This window comes from Meles meles, chromosome 21, assembly GCF_922984935.1.
Source record: "Meles meles chromosome 21, mMelMel3.1 paternal haplotype, whole genome shotgun sequence".
Taxonomy (NCBI): domain Eukaryota; kingdom Metazoa; phylum Chordata; class Mammalia; order Carnivora; family Mustelidae; genus Meles; species Meles meles.
In genome coordinates this window covers 43,594,474-43,609,174 of record NC_060086.1, presented here as the reverse complement: position 1 = coordinate 43,609,174, position 14,701 = coordinate 43,594,474, and the positions used below count along the sequence as shown (strand labels likewise).

At 67.8% G+C, this 14,701-nt stretch overlaps 4 protein-coding genes across 10 annotated transcripts; 2 read left to right on the top strand and 2 right to left on the bottom strand.

Moving 5' to 3' along the window:
- The first annotated feature begins 48 nt into the window (after positions 1-48).
- Positions 49-3,988, top strand: RHBDL1 (rhomboid like 1). 3 transcript variants are annotated; one of them, XM_045993169.1, is made up of 8 exons: positions 49-1,463; positions 1,931-2,089; positions 2,357-2,581; positions 2,655-2,803; positions 2,889-3,001; positions 3,077-3,177; positions 3,258-3,318; positions 3,394-3,988. In XM_045993169.1, the coding sequence occupies exons 1-8, from the start codon at positions 1,425-1,427 to the stop codon at positions 3,663-3,665; spliced, it is 1,119 nt and encodes a 372-aa protein (XP_045849125.1). In that variant the 5' UTR covers positions 49-1,424; the 3' UTR covers positions 3,666-3,988. The 3 variants fall into 3 exon arrangements, with proteins under 3 accessions (XP_045849125.1, XP_045849124.1, XP_045849126.1); XM_045993168.1 differs by having other exon boundaries at positions 1,928-2,089; XM_045993170.1 differs by lacking the exon at positions 3,077-3,177 and having other exon boundaries at positions 1,928-2,089.
- A 1,406-nt stretch (positions 3,989-5,394) lies between these two features.
- On the top strand, positions 5,395-8,527 carry STUB1 (STIP1 homology and U-box containing protein 1). Of its 2 annotated transcripts, none has more exons than XM_045993173.1 (7): positions 5,395-5,683; positions 6,251-6,449; positions 6,535-6,700; positions 6,909-6,996; positions 7,127-7,183; positions 7,264-7,380; positions 8,395-8,527. In XM_045993173.1, the coding sequence occupies exons 1-7, from the start codon at positions 5,525-5,527 to the stop codon at positions 8,434-8,436; spliced, it is 828 nt and encodes a 275-aa protein (XP_045849129.1). In that variant the 5' UTR covers positions 5,395-5,524; the 3' UTR covers positions 8,437-8,527. The 2 variants fall into 2 exon arrangements, with proteins under 2 accessions (XP_045849129.1, XP_045849127.1); XM_045993171.1 differs by lacking the exon at positions 8,395-8,527 and adding an exon at positions 7,459-7,831.
- JMJD8 (jumonji domain containing 8) lies at positions 7,151-9,487 on the bottom strand. 4 transcript variants are annotated; one of them, XR_006816656.1, is made up of 10 exons: positions 9,353-9,487; positions 9,172-9,270; positions 8,948-8,996; positions 8,775-8,871; positions 8,632-8,700; positions 8,417-8,536; positions 8,263-8,330; positions 8,060-8,189; positions 7,873-7,969; positions 7,151-7,284 (listed from the first exon to the last, which is right to left on the bottom strand). XR_006816656.1 is itself a non-coding variant. In XM_045993174.1 (10 exons), the coding sequence occupies exons 1-9, from the start codon at positions 9,466-9,468 to the stop codon at positions 7,889-7,891; spliced, it is 834 nt and encodes a 277-aa protein (XP_045849130.1). In that variant the 5' UTR covers positions 9,469-9,487; the 3' UTR covers positions 7,151-7,284; positions 7,873-7,888. The 4 variants fall into 4 exon arrangements, 2 of the variants coding, with proteins under 2 accessions (XP_045849130.1, XP_045849131.1); XM_045993174.1 differs by having other exon boundaries at positions 8,055-8,189; XM_045993175.1 differs by having other exon boundaries at positions 8,055-8,117.
- Positions 9,488-9,717: 230 nt separating this feature from the next.
- WDR24 (WD repeat domain 24) lies at positions 9,718-14,165 on the bottom strand. The gene is made up of 8 exons (XM_045993159.1): positions 13,683-14,165; positions 12,529-12,706; positions 11,714-12,386; positions 11,058-11,176; positions 10,859-10,980; positions 10,659-10,763; positions 10,235-10,575; positions 9,718-10,083 (listed from the first exon to the last, which is right to left on the bottom strand). The coding sequence occupies exons 1-8, from the start codon at positions 14,161-14,163 to the stop codon at positions 9,730-9,732; spliced, it is 2,373 nt and encodes a 790-aa protein (XP_045849115.1). The 5' UTR covers positions 14,164-14,165; the 3' UTR covers positions 9,718-9,729.
- Between the last annotated feature and the right edge of the window lie 536 nt (positions 14,166-14,701).

The window sequence follows — 14,701 nt, the reverse complement described above, 5'->3', positions numbered from 1 at the left end:
CCTCACTCCTGAGCCCCACACCCTTCTCCAGGCCTGGGTCCCCATTCCGAGGTCTCCCTCAGGGCCCAGTTGTGGTCTGGGAGCCTCTGCATCCCATCCAGGCCTGAGCTGGCCTGTTGGGTTCTGAGAGGCGAGACCTTCCTGATGGCTGCTCCCACCCCCCCGCGAGCTCAGCAGTCTGGTTGGGGTGTGCTGAGGGTCTAGGACTCTGGGATGGGACCGGGGTGTGCCCAGACACCTCGCTTCTGGTGTGCAGCGTTGGACCGGCCTGGCCTGGCAAATCACCATTTTCCTTCACACCCTGACCAGACGCCTTAGCCCCCACCTTGGGTGGGAGACAGCCAGAAAGCCCCACCCTGCAGGCTGGGGAACTGAGAACGCTTGTTGGGCTGAGGAGAGGGCCCAATGTGGGGCCAGGGCATCTACTTGGTTTGTGTTCTGCGGCCTGGAGCGGAGAGCCTGCGGTCTCTGCAGGGCAGGCCTCCCCCGAGCCCCAAGGTGCTGCCTGTGGGAGGGGACGCTCCCCAGAGATGCGGCGGCCTGATGCAGGTCCGGCTTGACCCTGAAGTCCTTCCACTGGCCTCCCCTGCTGGTCCTCGTCCCATAGGTGTGGTTCTCACCTGCCTTTGGGTAGGGCTGGCTGCCAGGAGCGTGGACTGTGGCATCGGGACTGTGAGTGGCCCCTGAGGGGTTGCTCTGATGGCATGGCCCCATGCTCTCTGTCGCCGCCTTCTATAGAGAGCTCTACTCGCCCTCCCCAGGAGGTGGGGACCCTTTCCTAGCCCAGCTGCAGCCCCGCACTGATGTCCGTGGGTCTGCCTGGGTCCCCCTGTCCAGCATCGAGCCACAGGCGCGGTCAGGGGTCTCTGGTCCCAGGTGGGTGCTGTGGATTGGTGTCCGTGGACCGAGTGGAGGCAGCTGCACCAAGCCTCCTCCACCAGCCCCGACGAGTGGCCCTTCTGCTGGCAGCGGGGCTGCGGTGGGTGCCTGGCAGGGTTCCCGGGCCTGAGGAAGGCGTCCTGGGCAGCCAGGAGGGGGCTTCAGCGCTAAAGCCCCAGGCAGAGGGGCGCGCGAGGGAGGCTTCTGGGTGCTGACCTGTGACTCAGTTGCCCCGCCTCCGTGCCCGCTTGATGAGCAGCCCCGGCACGGAACGGGAAGGCGGTGAGCGGGGCGGCAAGACCCGAGCTCCGGTCGGGGCCGTTCCTTCTCCGGGCGCGTCCGCAAGCGGGGCGCGCGCGTGTTCCGGCCGCGCGTGGCGGGGCCGGCGGCGGTAGCGCGCGCGCGGGGGCGGGCGGCTCTGGCTCCGTGACGCGGCGCGGCGCGGAGCGGGCGGAGCGGCCGGGCCGGGGCGGAGCGGAGTCGTCCGCAGAGCAGCCCCTTCCGGCCGCGGCCGCCGACCCCGGCCCCCGGCCCCGCCTGGCTCTATGGACAGGAGCTCGCTGCTGCAGCTTATCCAGGAGCAGGTGCGTGGGGGGGGTGGGGGGCGCCGGCACCGCCCCCGCCGCAGCCCTCTCGCCGCTGGGCTGGGCCGAGGCGACCGAGCTCCCAGAGAGCCGCGGTCCAGTCCCCGCTCCGCGCCTACACTCTGGCCCCCTCTTCCGCGACCTTGGCCCCCTGCCTGACACCCCAGAAGAGGGTGAGCCAGATCAGGGGTCCTGGGGAGGCATAGGGGGGAGGGAGATCATCCTCAGACCTCGGACCTACTCGTCTAGGAGGATGGGCAGGGCAGAAATGAGGTGGGGAGGTCCCTGAGTGCTGGAGGAGCTGGAGGCCTGGGACCCAGGCGCTGGTCCCCTGGTGGCTCCGGGACTGTGCCGGTCCAGAGGTCTGACCCCGGGGTGCTTGGAGCCTGCCTCTCACAGCTGGCCTGGCCAGCCCTGTGGCCTGACCTACCCTCAAGCCTTGGCCGATGGCCCCCCCACCCCAGCAGCTGGACCCTGAGCACACAGGTTTCATCGGTGCGGACACCTTCACCGGCCTGGTGCACAGCCATGAGCTGCCCCTGGACCCGGCCAAGCTGGACATGCTGGTGGCCTTGGCCCAGAGCAACGAACGGGGCCAGGTCTGCTACCAGGAGCTGGTGGACCTGGTCAGTGCCATAATGGGTGGATCGCAGGGGTAGGGGCATAGGCCTTGGCAGGGACGGTGCCTGGCCCGAGTGGGGTGGGCAGGCATCCCCCTCTCCCTGCCCTTCCCACCAGGGAGGGGTGTGGACTTGGGGCGGGGACTGGGACTGGACTGGGAGCTGGGGACTGGGACTGGGACTGGACTTGGAGGGCCAAGGGGGCAGGGTGGCTTGTGGCGGGGGTGGGGGGGGTAGCACAGCGGCCCATGCTTAGGGCCGCCCCCCTCCCAGATCAGCAGTAAGCGCTCAAGCAGCTTTAAGCGGGCGATCGCTAACGGACAGAGGGCAGTGCCGCGGGACGGGCTGCTGGACGAGCCAGGCCTGGGTGTCTACAAGCGGTTTGTGCGCTACGTGGCCTACGAGATCCTGCCCCGAGAGGTGGACCGCCACTGGTACTTCTCCCGGCACCGCAGCTGCCCACCGCCTGTGTTCATGGCCTCAGTCACCCTTGCCCAGGTGTGCCCGCCTCCCCGCCGCCCGGCGGCCGCCCACAGGCCTGGCCCGGCCTGACCTAACGCTCTCCCCGCAGATCGTGGTGTTCCTGTGCTACGGGGCCCGCCTCAACAAGTGGGTGCTGCAGACGTACCACCCCGAGTACATGAAGAGCCCGCTCGTCTACCACCCTGGCCACCGCGCCCGAGCCTGGCGCTTCCTCACCTACATGTTCATGCACGTCGGGTGAGTGGGGCCACCCCCGGCATCCGGCCCGTCAGGCGGGCGGCCTGACCGCTGACCCCGTGTCTGTTTGCACCCACACGGCCAGCCTGGAGCAGCTAGGGTTCAACGCGCTCCTGCAGCTCATGATCGGGGTGCCCTTGGAGATGGTGCACGGTCTGCTCCGCATCAGCCTACTCTACCTGGCCGGTGTGCTGGCAGGTGAGGCGGGCGCGGGGCCCCCTGGCCATCTTCCTGGGGAGCCTCACCCTCACGGCTCTCCCTTTGCTCACACAGGCTCCCTGACGGTCTCCATTACCGACATGCGGGCCCCTGTGGTGGGGGGCTCTGGTGGGGTCTACGCCCTGTGCTCGGCACACCTGGCCAACGTCGTCATGGTAACGGGGCGGACTGCGGGGCGGGTGTGGGGAGGGGCCCGCAAGGCCTGCCTCACAGGCTCTGTCTCACGCCCCATCAGAACTGGGCTGGGATGAGGTGTCCCTACAAGCTGCTGAGGATGGTGCTGGCCTTGGTGTGCAGTAAGTAGGGGTCAGGGGGCTGGGGGGCCTCAGCCTACGGCCAGGGCGCCCCCCACCTGCCGCCTTTCTCTGCAGTGAGTTCCGAGGTGGGCCGGGCCGTGTGGCTCCGCTTTTCCCCACCACTGCCTGCCTCAGGCCCCCAGCCCAGCTTCATGGCACACCTGGCCGGTGCGGTGGTGGGGGTCAGCATGGGTCTGACGATCCTGCGCAGCTACGAGGAGCGCCTGCGGGACCAGTGCGGCTGGTGGGTGGTGCTGCTTGCCTACGGCACTTTCCTGCTCTTTGCCGTCTTCTGGAACGTCTTCGCCTACGACCTGCTGGGCGCCCACACCCCTCCACCCCCCTGACGGGCTCCCCAGGGCTGCACAGGCCAGGGCACAGGTGTATGTGGGCTGGCCGCCAGGCGAGCCTGCATGTCTGCCCTCCGTGAATGTACTGCTTCTCCTCCGTGGGGGCAGGTGTCCCCAGTAGCCCATGGAGTCCAGGCCAAGCCTTACGCCAGCCCTGGCCACCCCCTCCCAGGCCTGGGGAGGTAGGACTGCCTGGCCAGGCAGTGGAGTTCCCCAGGTGTGGCCCCAGAGGAGACCCTGTCCCGGCCTCTCCCCCACGATTTGCGGTCTGAGCCTTTTTGGAGAACGAATAAATATTTTACACAGGTAAAATATGGGTGGCTGTGCCGGGTGGCTGTGCCGGGGCTCTGGGGGCCGGCCCGGCCTCCCTGCCTCTCACTGAGCAGTGTAAGGGCCCTTCCGTCCACGTGGACAGCCCGAGCTTTCCCCTTGCTCGTCTGCGCTGGTGTGAGGGAAGGGTGTGTGTGTGAGAGACAGACGGGTGTGGGCAGCAGCTGTGGTCCTCGTGGTCAGGTGTGAGTTCTAGCATTGATTAAGGTCCTGCAGCAGCTAGCCGCCTGCTCGGACAGGCCGCCCTCTAGGGCAACCTGTGGCCTGAGGCTGCGGGCAGGTGAGCAGACCCTGGGTTCAGGCAGCCTGTGCTCTGCTCGTCTCGGCGGGCGTGGTGCCCTCAGGCATGGCCAGCCTGGGGCTCAGGTCCGGCAGCAGGTTGGGGCACAGCTTCTGCCTCACAGCCCATGTCCCTACCGCCGCCTCGACGTGGTGAGGGGTCCACGGCCCTGAGGGCCTGCCTAGGGAGGAGCAGGGAGCTGCCGGGGCCCAGAGACACTGTCCACTCGGTCCTCCCGTACTGCACACTGCACCCCTGCCTGCCCACGCCCCTCACCTCTGCGGAGGGCTGCAGCGGGGAGCGCTGGAGGGTGAATTGCGGCCACTGTGCGGCGGGACACGAAGGCGCCGCCTCCACAGCCCCTGCAGCCGGACTCGTGCCCCACCAGGGCTGGACAAGCTCGACGCAGGGCTGCCCTTCCCAGGGACCCGCAGTGTCCCGGACACGGCCACGGGCCCGTTTCTCAGGCCAGGACAAGGACCGGCCGGCTGGGCCGCGACCCCGCGGGGCGCCCAGCTCTCCCGGCTGCTCCGGGTCCGGGTGGGTTGGGGGTCCTGGGTGGCGGACCTCGATAAGCGTTCCCGCCCCACGAGGAAGCTCCGCCCGCGCCGCCAGGCCCCGCCCGCTCGTGGGAAGCCTCAGGGCCGGCTTCCACGCCCGCGGCCGCTCGGGCTCGTTTCGTGTCACGTGCTTCCCCGCTCGGCGCCCGGTGGCCGCGGGCGCTCCTCTCGGTGCCTGGGGAAGGGCGGTGACGGAGGCTCGGGCAACCGGGCTCGTCCGCCCTACCGGCCGCCCCTCCCTCCTCCGCCCTACCCTCGGTCGGGGGTTTCCAGCCGCCCCTGGCGGTCCGCGCGCGCCCACGGCACCTCCCCGTGCGGCGCCAGGACCGCGGCCCGACGGCTCGAGGCCGAGCCGCAGCCATGTTCGCGGGGGGCGGGGCCTCTGCGGGGCGGGGCCTCTGCGGGGCGGGGCCGAGAGCAGCCGGCCACCTTCTTGGCGCTGCTCCGGACTTGGACCCCTGGGTCGCTTTGCTTCGAGCGCATGCTCCCAGCCGGCTCCGCCCCCCTTCCCCTCTGCCCGTGGGACGCATGCGCGTCCCCGCCCCGCGTAGCCGGAACTTCCGGTGGCGGATCGCTGGACCGGGCCCGAGCGGATCGGGGGCTCGGGCTGCGGGCTCGGGCTGCGGGCGCAGGGCGGGCCAGACGCGGAGCCTGGGAGCGAAGCCCAGGCTGTGCCGCGCGGCGCCATGAAGGGCAAGGAGGAGAAGGAGGGTGGCGCGCGGCTGGGCGCCGGCGGCGGAAGCCCCGAAAAGAGCCCAAGCGCGCAGGAGCTCAAGGAGCAGGGCAACCGGCTCTTCGTGGGCCGCAAGTACCCGGAGGCGGCGGCCTGCTACGGCCGCGCCATCGTGAGTGCGCCCGCGCCGGGGGAGGGGACCGGCGGCCGGGCCAGGGGAGGGGGCGGGGCCCGGGGTTCGGCCCCGCGTCCTCCCCGGAGCCCCTGCCCGGCCATTCCCTCCGGACCTTCGGAGGCTCTTGGTTCGTACGCGGGGGCGTTGGGGCGCTGAGAGCTCAGTGATGATCTTGTTTCGGTCGGGTCAGGGCCGCGGCTCTCGAGCCAGTGCTGGTTGCCGAAGAAGTACGGCGGGTGGGAGCTTCAGGGTGCTTGAGGCCCGTAGACCGAGGACCAGGGATCCTTGTCCCTTGAGAACCCCGGGCCCAAAGCTGGGGCTCTCCCCAGGTCTGGGAAACAGGCTTCTGAGATCTACTGGGAGTCAAGAGGGGGGACTCATGCAGGCCTCAGGACCGGGAGTTCTCCCTCCAGCGGCCCGCAGGACGCAGGGGCTTCGAAGCTGAGAAGTTTCTGGTGTGGCGCTGCTAGCCGTGGGCTCTAAACTGGGCCTGGGACAGGGCCTGGGACGGGGAAGGCGCAGAGCTCACTCCCTCATGCTGGCTGGCCTGGCCTTGGTCCCCAGACCCGGAATCCTCTGGTGGCAGTGTACTACACCAACCGGGCGTTGTGCTACCTGAAGATGCAGCAGCACGAGCAGGCCCTGGCCGACTGCCGGCGGGCCCTGGAACTGGACGGGCAGTCTGTGAAGGCACACTTCTTCCTGGGGCAGTGCCAGCTGGAGATGGAGAGCTATGACGAGGCCATCGCCAATCTGCAGCGAGGTGGGCCTACAGCTTGTCGGCTTACAGGGGCGCCTGGGACCAGGGGAATGGACTGGCCAGGTGACGGGAGCCCCTGTTCCCCTAGCCTACAACCTGGCCAAGGAGCAGCGGCTCAACTTCGGGGATGACATCCCTAGTGCTCTGCGCATCGCCAAGAAGAAGCGCTGGAACAGCATCGAGGAGCGGCGCATCCACCAGGAGAACGAGCTGCACTCCTACCTCACCCGCCTCATTGTGGCCGAGCGGGAGAGGTGGGCGGCGCTAGGGGCAGGCTCCAGGGCCCCACCCACCCCGAGTCAGCACTCCGGGGTTAACTGAGTCCAGAACACACGTGTTTATTGAAGGCCGGCACTGGCGAGCAGATGGAGGGAAGCGAGACCTGAATGAGCCCGAGGTTGGGGTGGAGTGGGAGCTCTTCTGGCCAGACCCATTTCTGACTAGGCCCTGGTCGACCCCCAGGGAGCTAGAAGAATGCCAGCGGAACCATGAGGGTGATGAGGACGATGGCCACATCCGGGCCCAGCAGGCCTGCATCGAGGCCAAGCACGTGAGGGTGCCCCAGCCCACGTGTGGATGTGTGCGTGTTTGCGTGCCTGTGACGGGAGGGTGCCCGTGCCTGTGCCCGGGGAAGGGGGATGGGGCATATGGCCCACGCGTAGCTGCTTGGTTCTTCACAGGACAAGTACTTAGCAGACATGGATGAGCTTTTCTCCCAGGTGGATGAGAAGAGAAAGGTAAGCCGTCTGTCCTCTGGGTAGCAGGAACTGGAGCACTGTTCCCATCCCGGTGCCTAATCTCACCCCACGTGCTGCAGAAGCGAGATATCCCGGACTACCTGTGTGGCAAGATCAGCTTTGAGCTCATGCGCGAGCCCTGCATCACGCCCAGCGGCATCACCTACGACCGCAAGGACATTGAGGAGCACCTGCAGGTGAGGGCCCGCGAGTGCTGGGAGCAGGACCCGTAACCGCTGAGCACTTTCTGACCCTGTTGTCACTGCACACTGCAGCGCGTGGGCCACTTTGACCCTGTCACCCGGAGCCCCCTGACCCAGGAACAGCTCATCCCCAACCTGGCCATGAAAGAGGTCATTGATGCGTTCATCTCCGAGAACGGCTGGGTGGAGGACTACTGAGGCCGGGCAAGGGCCAGAGCTGCCTGCCTTGCCTAGTACCCTGGCTCAGGAGGGCCTTGGGGCCGTAGCTCCCAGTCCCTGTACATAGTTTGTGTCCCTAGATCTCCACCCTGGTGTCCCCAACCCCACCCTCATCCGTTCTGCTGCTGGACCACGAGCCCCACCTCCACCCCCACCTGGGCCAGAAACAGCCGGCGAGGGGTGGGGGGCTACCGCCGCTGTCCTGTAATAAAACCTGTGAGCACGATGGGGTGTGTGCTGGTGTGTGCTGGTGTGTGCTGGGCTCACCGGCCGCCCAGGCTGCCTAGTTGAGGAAGGTGGAGATGAACACGCTGGTGTCCAGGTTGAGGGTGGCGTGCCACCACCGGTCAGGGAAATACAGCACCTGGGGGGGAGGGGGCGCAGGGAGGGGTACGGGTTAGCTGGTGTGCTGTCGGGTCCAGCCTGGTCCCTTCGTGCCACCTGCTGACCTCACCAGCCTGGACGGTGCACTCCAGCGGCTTTGCAGATGGTGCCAGAGTTGGGTATATATCCTGAAACCAGGCCAGCGTGGTTTTGTTGGGATGGAACTCTGGAGTCTTCTCGGGGGGGTATAGGAACCAGTGCTGGGGGCGGGAGCAGCAAGGTCACTCTGCTGCGGTCAGTGAGCCCCAGCCCCAGCCCCCATCTCGTGCTGACCTTGCGACCGTAGATCACCTCTGAGAAGCCGGGCCCGTGCCAGTGGAAGGGCACCCCAGAACCAGCTCCTGTGGGGTCATGTGTGAACAGCTGCTGACACCACCCAATTCAGAGTTTCCTCTTCCCTTCCAGATCCCCTCTGTAGGGCACCCACCTGCGACGCCAAAGCTGTAAGCGGCAGTGGTACCCAGCAGACGAAATGGTGGTGGGGAGTAGTGCTCGAAAAGCGATGCCCATTCGCTAAAATTGTTGTCCCCAAAGAAATACAGGGTGTCTGCCGACAAAGAAGAGAGAAGGTGCGGGGATCTTGGCGCCTGGGCACTCCCAGCTGCCCCTGTCCCATCCCATGGCCAACCAGATCGGACTCACCGTTGCCCAGGGAGGTAGGGTCCTGGGGATGCAGCAGGTGCTCCACATACTCCTGGAAGGGCAGGTCCACTGCGGGAAAGGGGCTGATCAAGACTGACCGCGGCTGCGTGCAAGATGCCGGCATGCAGGGTGGGGCAGCTCACCTTTCCGGTAGGAGTAGGTATTGGCAGTGCTCAGGCGAACCACGCTGTCCCCAAAGGAGGCCAGGAGCCTTTCTCGGGAGCACAGAGCCCGGAACCTCTGAGGGGGTGGGAAAAGACTCAAGGGCCAGGCCCTGCACGGGTGCCAAGTGGCCGGGAGGGGCGCCCGCACTCACCGAGTTGTCCGTGAGGCCCTGCAGGATGACGGGTCTGGAGAAGGCATAGCTGGAAGGGCAGAGGCACGGCCAGGTCTCACTCTCGCCCACCCGCCCCAGCCCACCCGCGTTAGCTCAAAAGGGGGTCGCTCGCGGGAGCCCCGGGGGCGGGGGGTCCGCAAGCAGAGGCGTGGGCGCGCGCTCTGCGGTGTAGGAGGGGTGGCCAGTGCGAGGGGCGCACGTACTGCTGCACGAACTCGGCGTAGCTGAGGTCGGCCCGACGCTCCACCGCGCAGCGCTGCTCCTCCACCAGGGCCGCCGGCGCCCCGGGCTCGCGCTGCTGCCTGCGGGCACAGCGGGTCAGCGGTCCGCCCCACCGCGCGCCCCGGCCCGCTCCTGCCCGCCCCGGCCCCCGGCGCCGCTCACCACCCTCCGGCGCCCGCTTCCCCGGCGCCGCGCTGGGCCAGAGCCGCCAGCGTCCACACCGCCAGCAGCAAGAGCGGCCGCGCCCCCGGCGCCATGAGCCCGCCGCCGCGAGGCATGCCGGGAGCTCCGTCGTCGTGGCAACGGCGCCCGCCCCGGAAGCAGTTCCTCGGGCCCCGCCCCGGAAGGGAGGGCACTCTTCGGAAGGCGGCGCGAAAGGGGACGGCGGCCACGGCCGGTTCCCGTGGCGACGTGCCCCCCCGCCCCCCAGAGTCGCCCGGCGCGAGCGGCGGCGCACAGGCAGCCTCAGACTGCGGCTGGTGCCTCCTTTATTTGCGGCCCCCGCCCCGGCTCGCCCCGGCCGAGCCCGCGCAGGCGCGTCAGGAGTACTCGCACAGGTGGCCGCAGCCCGCGGGGCAGTGCGAGCTGCCCTCCAGCCACTTCATGATGTGCTGCAGGTGGCCGCCGTGGCTGCAGCCCTGGCACCACACGAACAGCCCCTTGACCACGTGGTGGCAGACGGCGCACATGCTGGCGCAGCGGCGGCAGCGGTCACACACCCAGCCGCGGCTGCTCATGGGCCGCTTGCAGTGGCTGCAGTTGACGTGCAGCGTGGTGGACGCCTGGTTGAGGCAGCTGATGGCGCGGCTGGTGCTCAGCTTGACCACCTGGTTGGACACGTTCCAGAGGCAGAAGCGCTGCAACAGGTCGATGTAGGACGTGTACCAGTGCTCCTGGGGGGCGGGCGGGAGGCCGAGGCCTGGAGGCGGGCGCGCTGGGGGCTCCCCCAACCGGGCGCGCTGGGTGCAGGGTCGGGGAAGGCAGGCCTGCGGGGGCAGTCCTGGGGGTGGTGGGGACCCCCCCCCCGCCCGCCCAGTCACCCACCTGCGTCTGCTCGTCGATGTCCTTGCGCACACGCTCGCCCAGGACGATGAGCACGGACACGGCCATCTGCACGTCCCCCTGCTCCGCGTAGAAGCGCAGCATGTCGCACACCAGGGCACTGAAGAAGTCAGGGGGCAGGCGGGTGTCGTAGAGAGCATGTGACACGGAGATGAGCGAGAAGGAGGAGTCCACCGGCGCCAGGGAAGCTGCGTCCGCCTCGCTGCCGCTCACGTGCGGGGAGTCCGCCTTGTCCTGCAGGTGCTCGGGGCCGGGGGGCGTGTCCACAATCTCGTGGCGTAGCGGGAAGGCTTCCTGAGGCAGCACATACTCCGGTTCCTCCGCTGTGAGGCAGGGACGGGGAGGGCAAGGTCTGAGCCTCTGGCCCCGGTCACCAGCCAGCGCCACTCCCCGAGCCCCGACTCACGGTGTGCGTGTTCCGGGTCCAGCAGGTACAGCTCGTCCTCCTCGCCCTCCACGTCGCCCAGCAGGTAGTCTGCAGGCACGTCGCTGCCCTCTGTCTCTTCGTTATCTGCCCGTGACGGAGGTGGGATGCGTCGCAGGGTTGCTGATTCCAGGACGCCCTAGCCCGGCTCCCCTCAGTGCCCTGTCCACCCCCCAGCCTACCCTCATTGGTGACGAGCGTGGCTGAGGAGTCAAGCAGCACTGTGTCGCTCCGTGTGTCTCCCTTGCTACGGTCCAGCCTCGTCTCACTGCCCAACCCTGGGGCCATATCCTTCAGGTTGAAACTGGGGGCAGGGAAGGCCAGTGGGTCGACAGGCTGCAACAGTCCCCACCCCGAGGAGAGCCACCCGCAGACACGCACCTGTTCATGAGTGGCAAGCCACAAGAGCTGCCCTTGCCCACGCTGTGGTTGAGGCTGGCAGCCGACGCCAGGCCAGGGCTAGAATAGATGATCCGCAGCATGGTCCAGGTCTGCGCTACCTAGGGGCAGACGCCAGGCACTCACGAGGGGTCTGGGTTCCTGGCACCCCGTGCAGACTGCCCCCCGACTCCTGGACAGAACCAGACTCAGACTCAGTGTTCAGCCGCCCCAGGCACCCAATGTCGGGGTCCACCCCAGCTGGAGAAACTGACGCCTATGCCAAAGGCACAGATCTACTCTCCGTCCTACGAGGGCACAGGAAGGAGCAGAAATTGAAGGCAGCCAACAAGGAAGTGAGCCCATGGTCTCAGGAAGACAGTGAGAAGCTACGTGGACCTCTGTGGAGTCAGACACCTTGGGAAATCCAAAAGCAAACATGAGCCACAAGATGGGACTTGGACGCCGTAATGCGCCAGGCCCGCACCCCAGCGGTGGCTCGGCCATCTGGCCTACTGGAGGGCACAGGGTACCTTCAGTTACCACGGTGCTGGCTGGTGGTGGCCACCACCAGAGCTGAGCACTGAAACCAGGGTAGGGTCTGGGTATACCAGCTGGGGGCGCCCCCAAGGCCATGGTCCCTGGACCACCCAACCTACCTGGTTGCGGCCAAGCTCCCGAGCCACTTTGGCATTGTGGTCACAGAGCTCGGCGAGAGGCCGACCGGCCAGGGCATAACGCTCAGCGGTGTCCACGAACCAGCTCATGCTGCCGCTGCCAGGCTCCATCTCGAAGACACTGAGGGCACTAGACGCAAGGCCCACAAAAGGCTCGGCAGGATCCAGTTTGCGCTTGAAGAAGATGGGGTGGCGCCGATCACCGGCATAGGGCTTGCGCCCAGACTCGGTGGACACCAGGCTCTCCTTAGCGGCAAAGGCCAGGTCCCCAAAGAGGCCATAGCAGAGGCCCTCGGGGTTGGCGCGCTCGACAGGCTGGCTGGCGTCGCGGAACAGGTGCTGGCACAGCGTGCTGTCCTTGGAGCCGGAGAGCAGGAAGGAGGGGTCGTGCGGGTGGCGCCAGGCAATGCCTGTCGTGACGTCACGGTGCTCCTCAAACATGGCGGCCGGGACAAAAGGCCGGCGCACGTCCCACACGTAGATGTTATGGTCCACCATCATGGAGCAGGTGGCCAGGTGGTGGCGGCACTCCGGCCGCCACTTGACGCGGGCTACCGAGGCAATGGTCTGCACACAGTGCACCTCCTTGGCGCGGTGTGTGGTCATGTCCCAGACCTTCACCATCTTGTCACGCCCACCTGTGGCCAGCCAGCCCCTGTAACAGATCCACGAAGCCCTGAGTGTCCTCGCCAAGGGTGAAGGGCTCCCCTCTCTGCCTCCCAGGTCTGGAGGCAACCCTCCACAAGCCCGCTCATCCCACCCGGCTGCTTGTGCCCGCACGCCACCCCGCCCCACACCTGTCCTCAGGGTGCCAGTCGCAGCAGAAGACAGGACCGTTGTGGGCGGTGAACATCCTCTCGCAGCGGTCAGGCCGCCGGATGTCCCAGAGCTGCACGTTGCCATTCTCGAAGGTGGAGGCGAAGGTGAAGTAGTCCCGGATGCTGAACTGGACGTCCCGCACGCTCTCCGACTGGCCTGTGGGCGGGATGTCATGGGAGGGAGAAGGTGAGGAGGCTCCGGGACAGAGAGCAGCCAAGGCCGGAGCCCTCGGAGAGGCTGTGGACTGTGGTCACATGCCTGTCCGCAGCCAAAGTGGGGAGGCCTAGAAGGAGGAGTAGAAAGCCCTGGGGTGGACGGTGGCAAGAGAGGCTTCACAGAGAAGAAACGGTAGACCAGGCCAGTGAGCGGGATGCCAGGCGCCATGTAGTTTCTGAACCAAACCCTGGACCCCGGTTCTCCCCTGGACTGTGCTGACGCCGTTCCTGCACAGAGCTGCGGCGCGGCTCCAGGACTGGCTGTCAGAACACCGAGCTAACGGGAGCCTTGCCGTGCTGGCGGTGTGCGCTCCCCCGAGGGAGCCCGAGGCGGCCTGCGTGAGGGTGCCCCAGCGTCTGCCGCATCCCTTCACCCTGAGCTGGAGCTGCTGGGTCCGTCCTAGGGGACTGGGGACCTTGAAGGTCTGTGTCCACCCCCATGGACCACCACCCCAAGAGCCTTCAAGGACGCTCGCTTTTCCACACTGCAGGTAGCTCAGGGTCTTAGGAGGCCCCCAATGCTCTGAGGCGACTGCAGGTTCTGCCCCATGCTTCGTGTGGTCTCTTCAGGTGGGACAGGGCCTGGGTGGCGCAAGGCCAGCTGTCAAGAAGCTGGGCCTGCTGGGAAAAGAAATGGGGGGGGGCAGCATACCCCACCCTCTCTCTGTCCCAGAGGGGAGGCCCCGGTGGGCTTCCTGCCATGAAGTGGCCTGGAGCTCGGAGGCAGCAAGACAGACCCTCCGCTCGGCGGCCCAGGTTGGCTGCAGTCCGCTCAGGCCGGCCCTCTCCCTGGTCCCGTACCGGCCCCTCCCGGGCTGACCTGCACCCACTCTTCCAGTGCGCTCCGGGAGCAGGTGTGAAGACCTCTGATGCCCACCGCGCTCCTCCACCTGCCCGACCCGCCTCCGGGGCCTCACCCGAGAAGGTGCTGACGGAGTCCTTCCTGCGGAGGTCGAAGCACTTCATGAAGCCGTCCTGGGAGCCGCTGAGCAGCACGTGGGCCTCGGTGGGGTGGAAGCAGACTTTGTTCACCGTGCGCTTGTGCTCTGTGAACAGCTGGTCCTGCTTGTTGCGGGACGGCCGTCCCAGGTTCCAGGTGACCACCACGCCGTTGGTGGCCGCCGTGGCCAGCAGGTTCTCATCCATCTGGTGCCAGACCACGTCCGCGCAGCTCAGGTTGAGCGAGGGCTTGCGGCCCACACGGAGGTTCAGCTTCTCCACAAACTGCTCGTCCTCGATGGCGTAGATCTTGAAGATGCTGCGGCCGGCCACGACCACCTGGGCTGCGTCCCGGCACACGCTGATGGCATTGGCTGGTGCGTCCAGGTGGCAGTGCATGGTGCGGCCGGTCAGCGCGCTGCCACCCAGGGCCGTGGTCACCCGGGACATCTTCTCCATGGCTGCGCCGGTATGCGGGACAGGAGGTCGGTGACCGGGGCGGGGCGGGTCAGCCCGGTGGGGCCTGTCAGTTCCGACCCTTCACCCTGGTTGGGTCCCCCCGGATGGCCTTGTCCTGGGCGGGTCAGTCTGGGCGAGCCCGTCCACAACAGCGGGCTGCCCCTCAGTGCGGAGGAGACATCGCCGTCGCGCAGCTCGGCCGTCCGGGGAGCCCCTACCCGGTCCGTCCCAGCCCGGGCCAGCGCTCCATGCCCCCAGCAGTCGGATCGGGGCGATGCCTGGTCTTTCGGGCCGTCAGTCCCCGCAAGGAAGCGAGGGAGTTCCCGCGGCCCACACGCTGCGTCCGGGGCCTCCCGGGAGGGACCGAGGGGCGCGGGGGACGCACACGGACGCCAAGGACCGAGCCGTTCGGGAACGTGAGGGCCCTGGCCGGAGGCCGGCGGCGCGCGCGGGGGAGCGGAGGCAGCGGCACCGCGGCCAGGGGGCTTGGAGAAGCCTCGCGCTCCGCGACCACCACCACCGTCTCCTGAAATTGCCG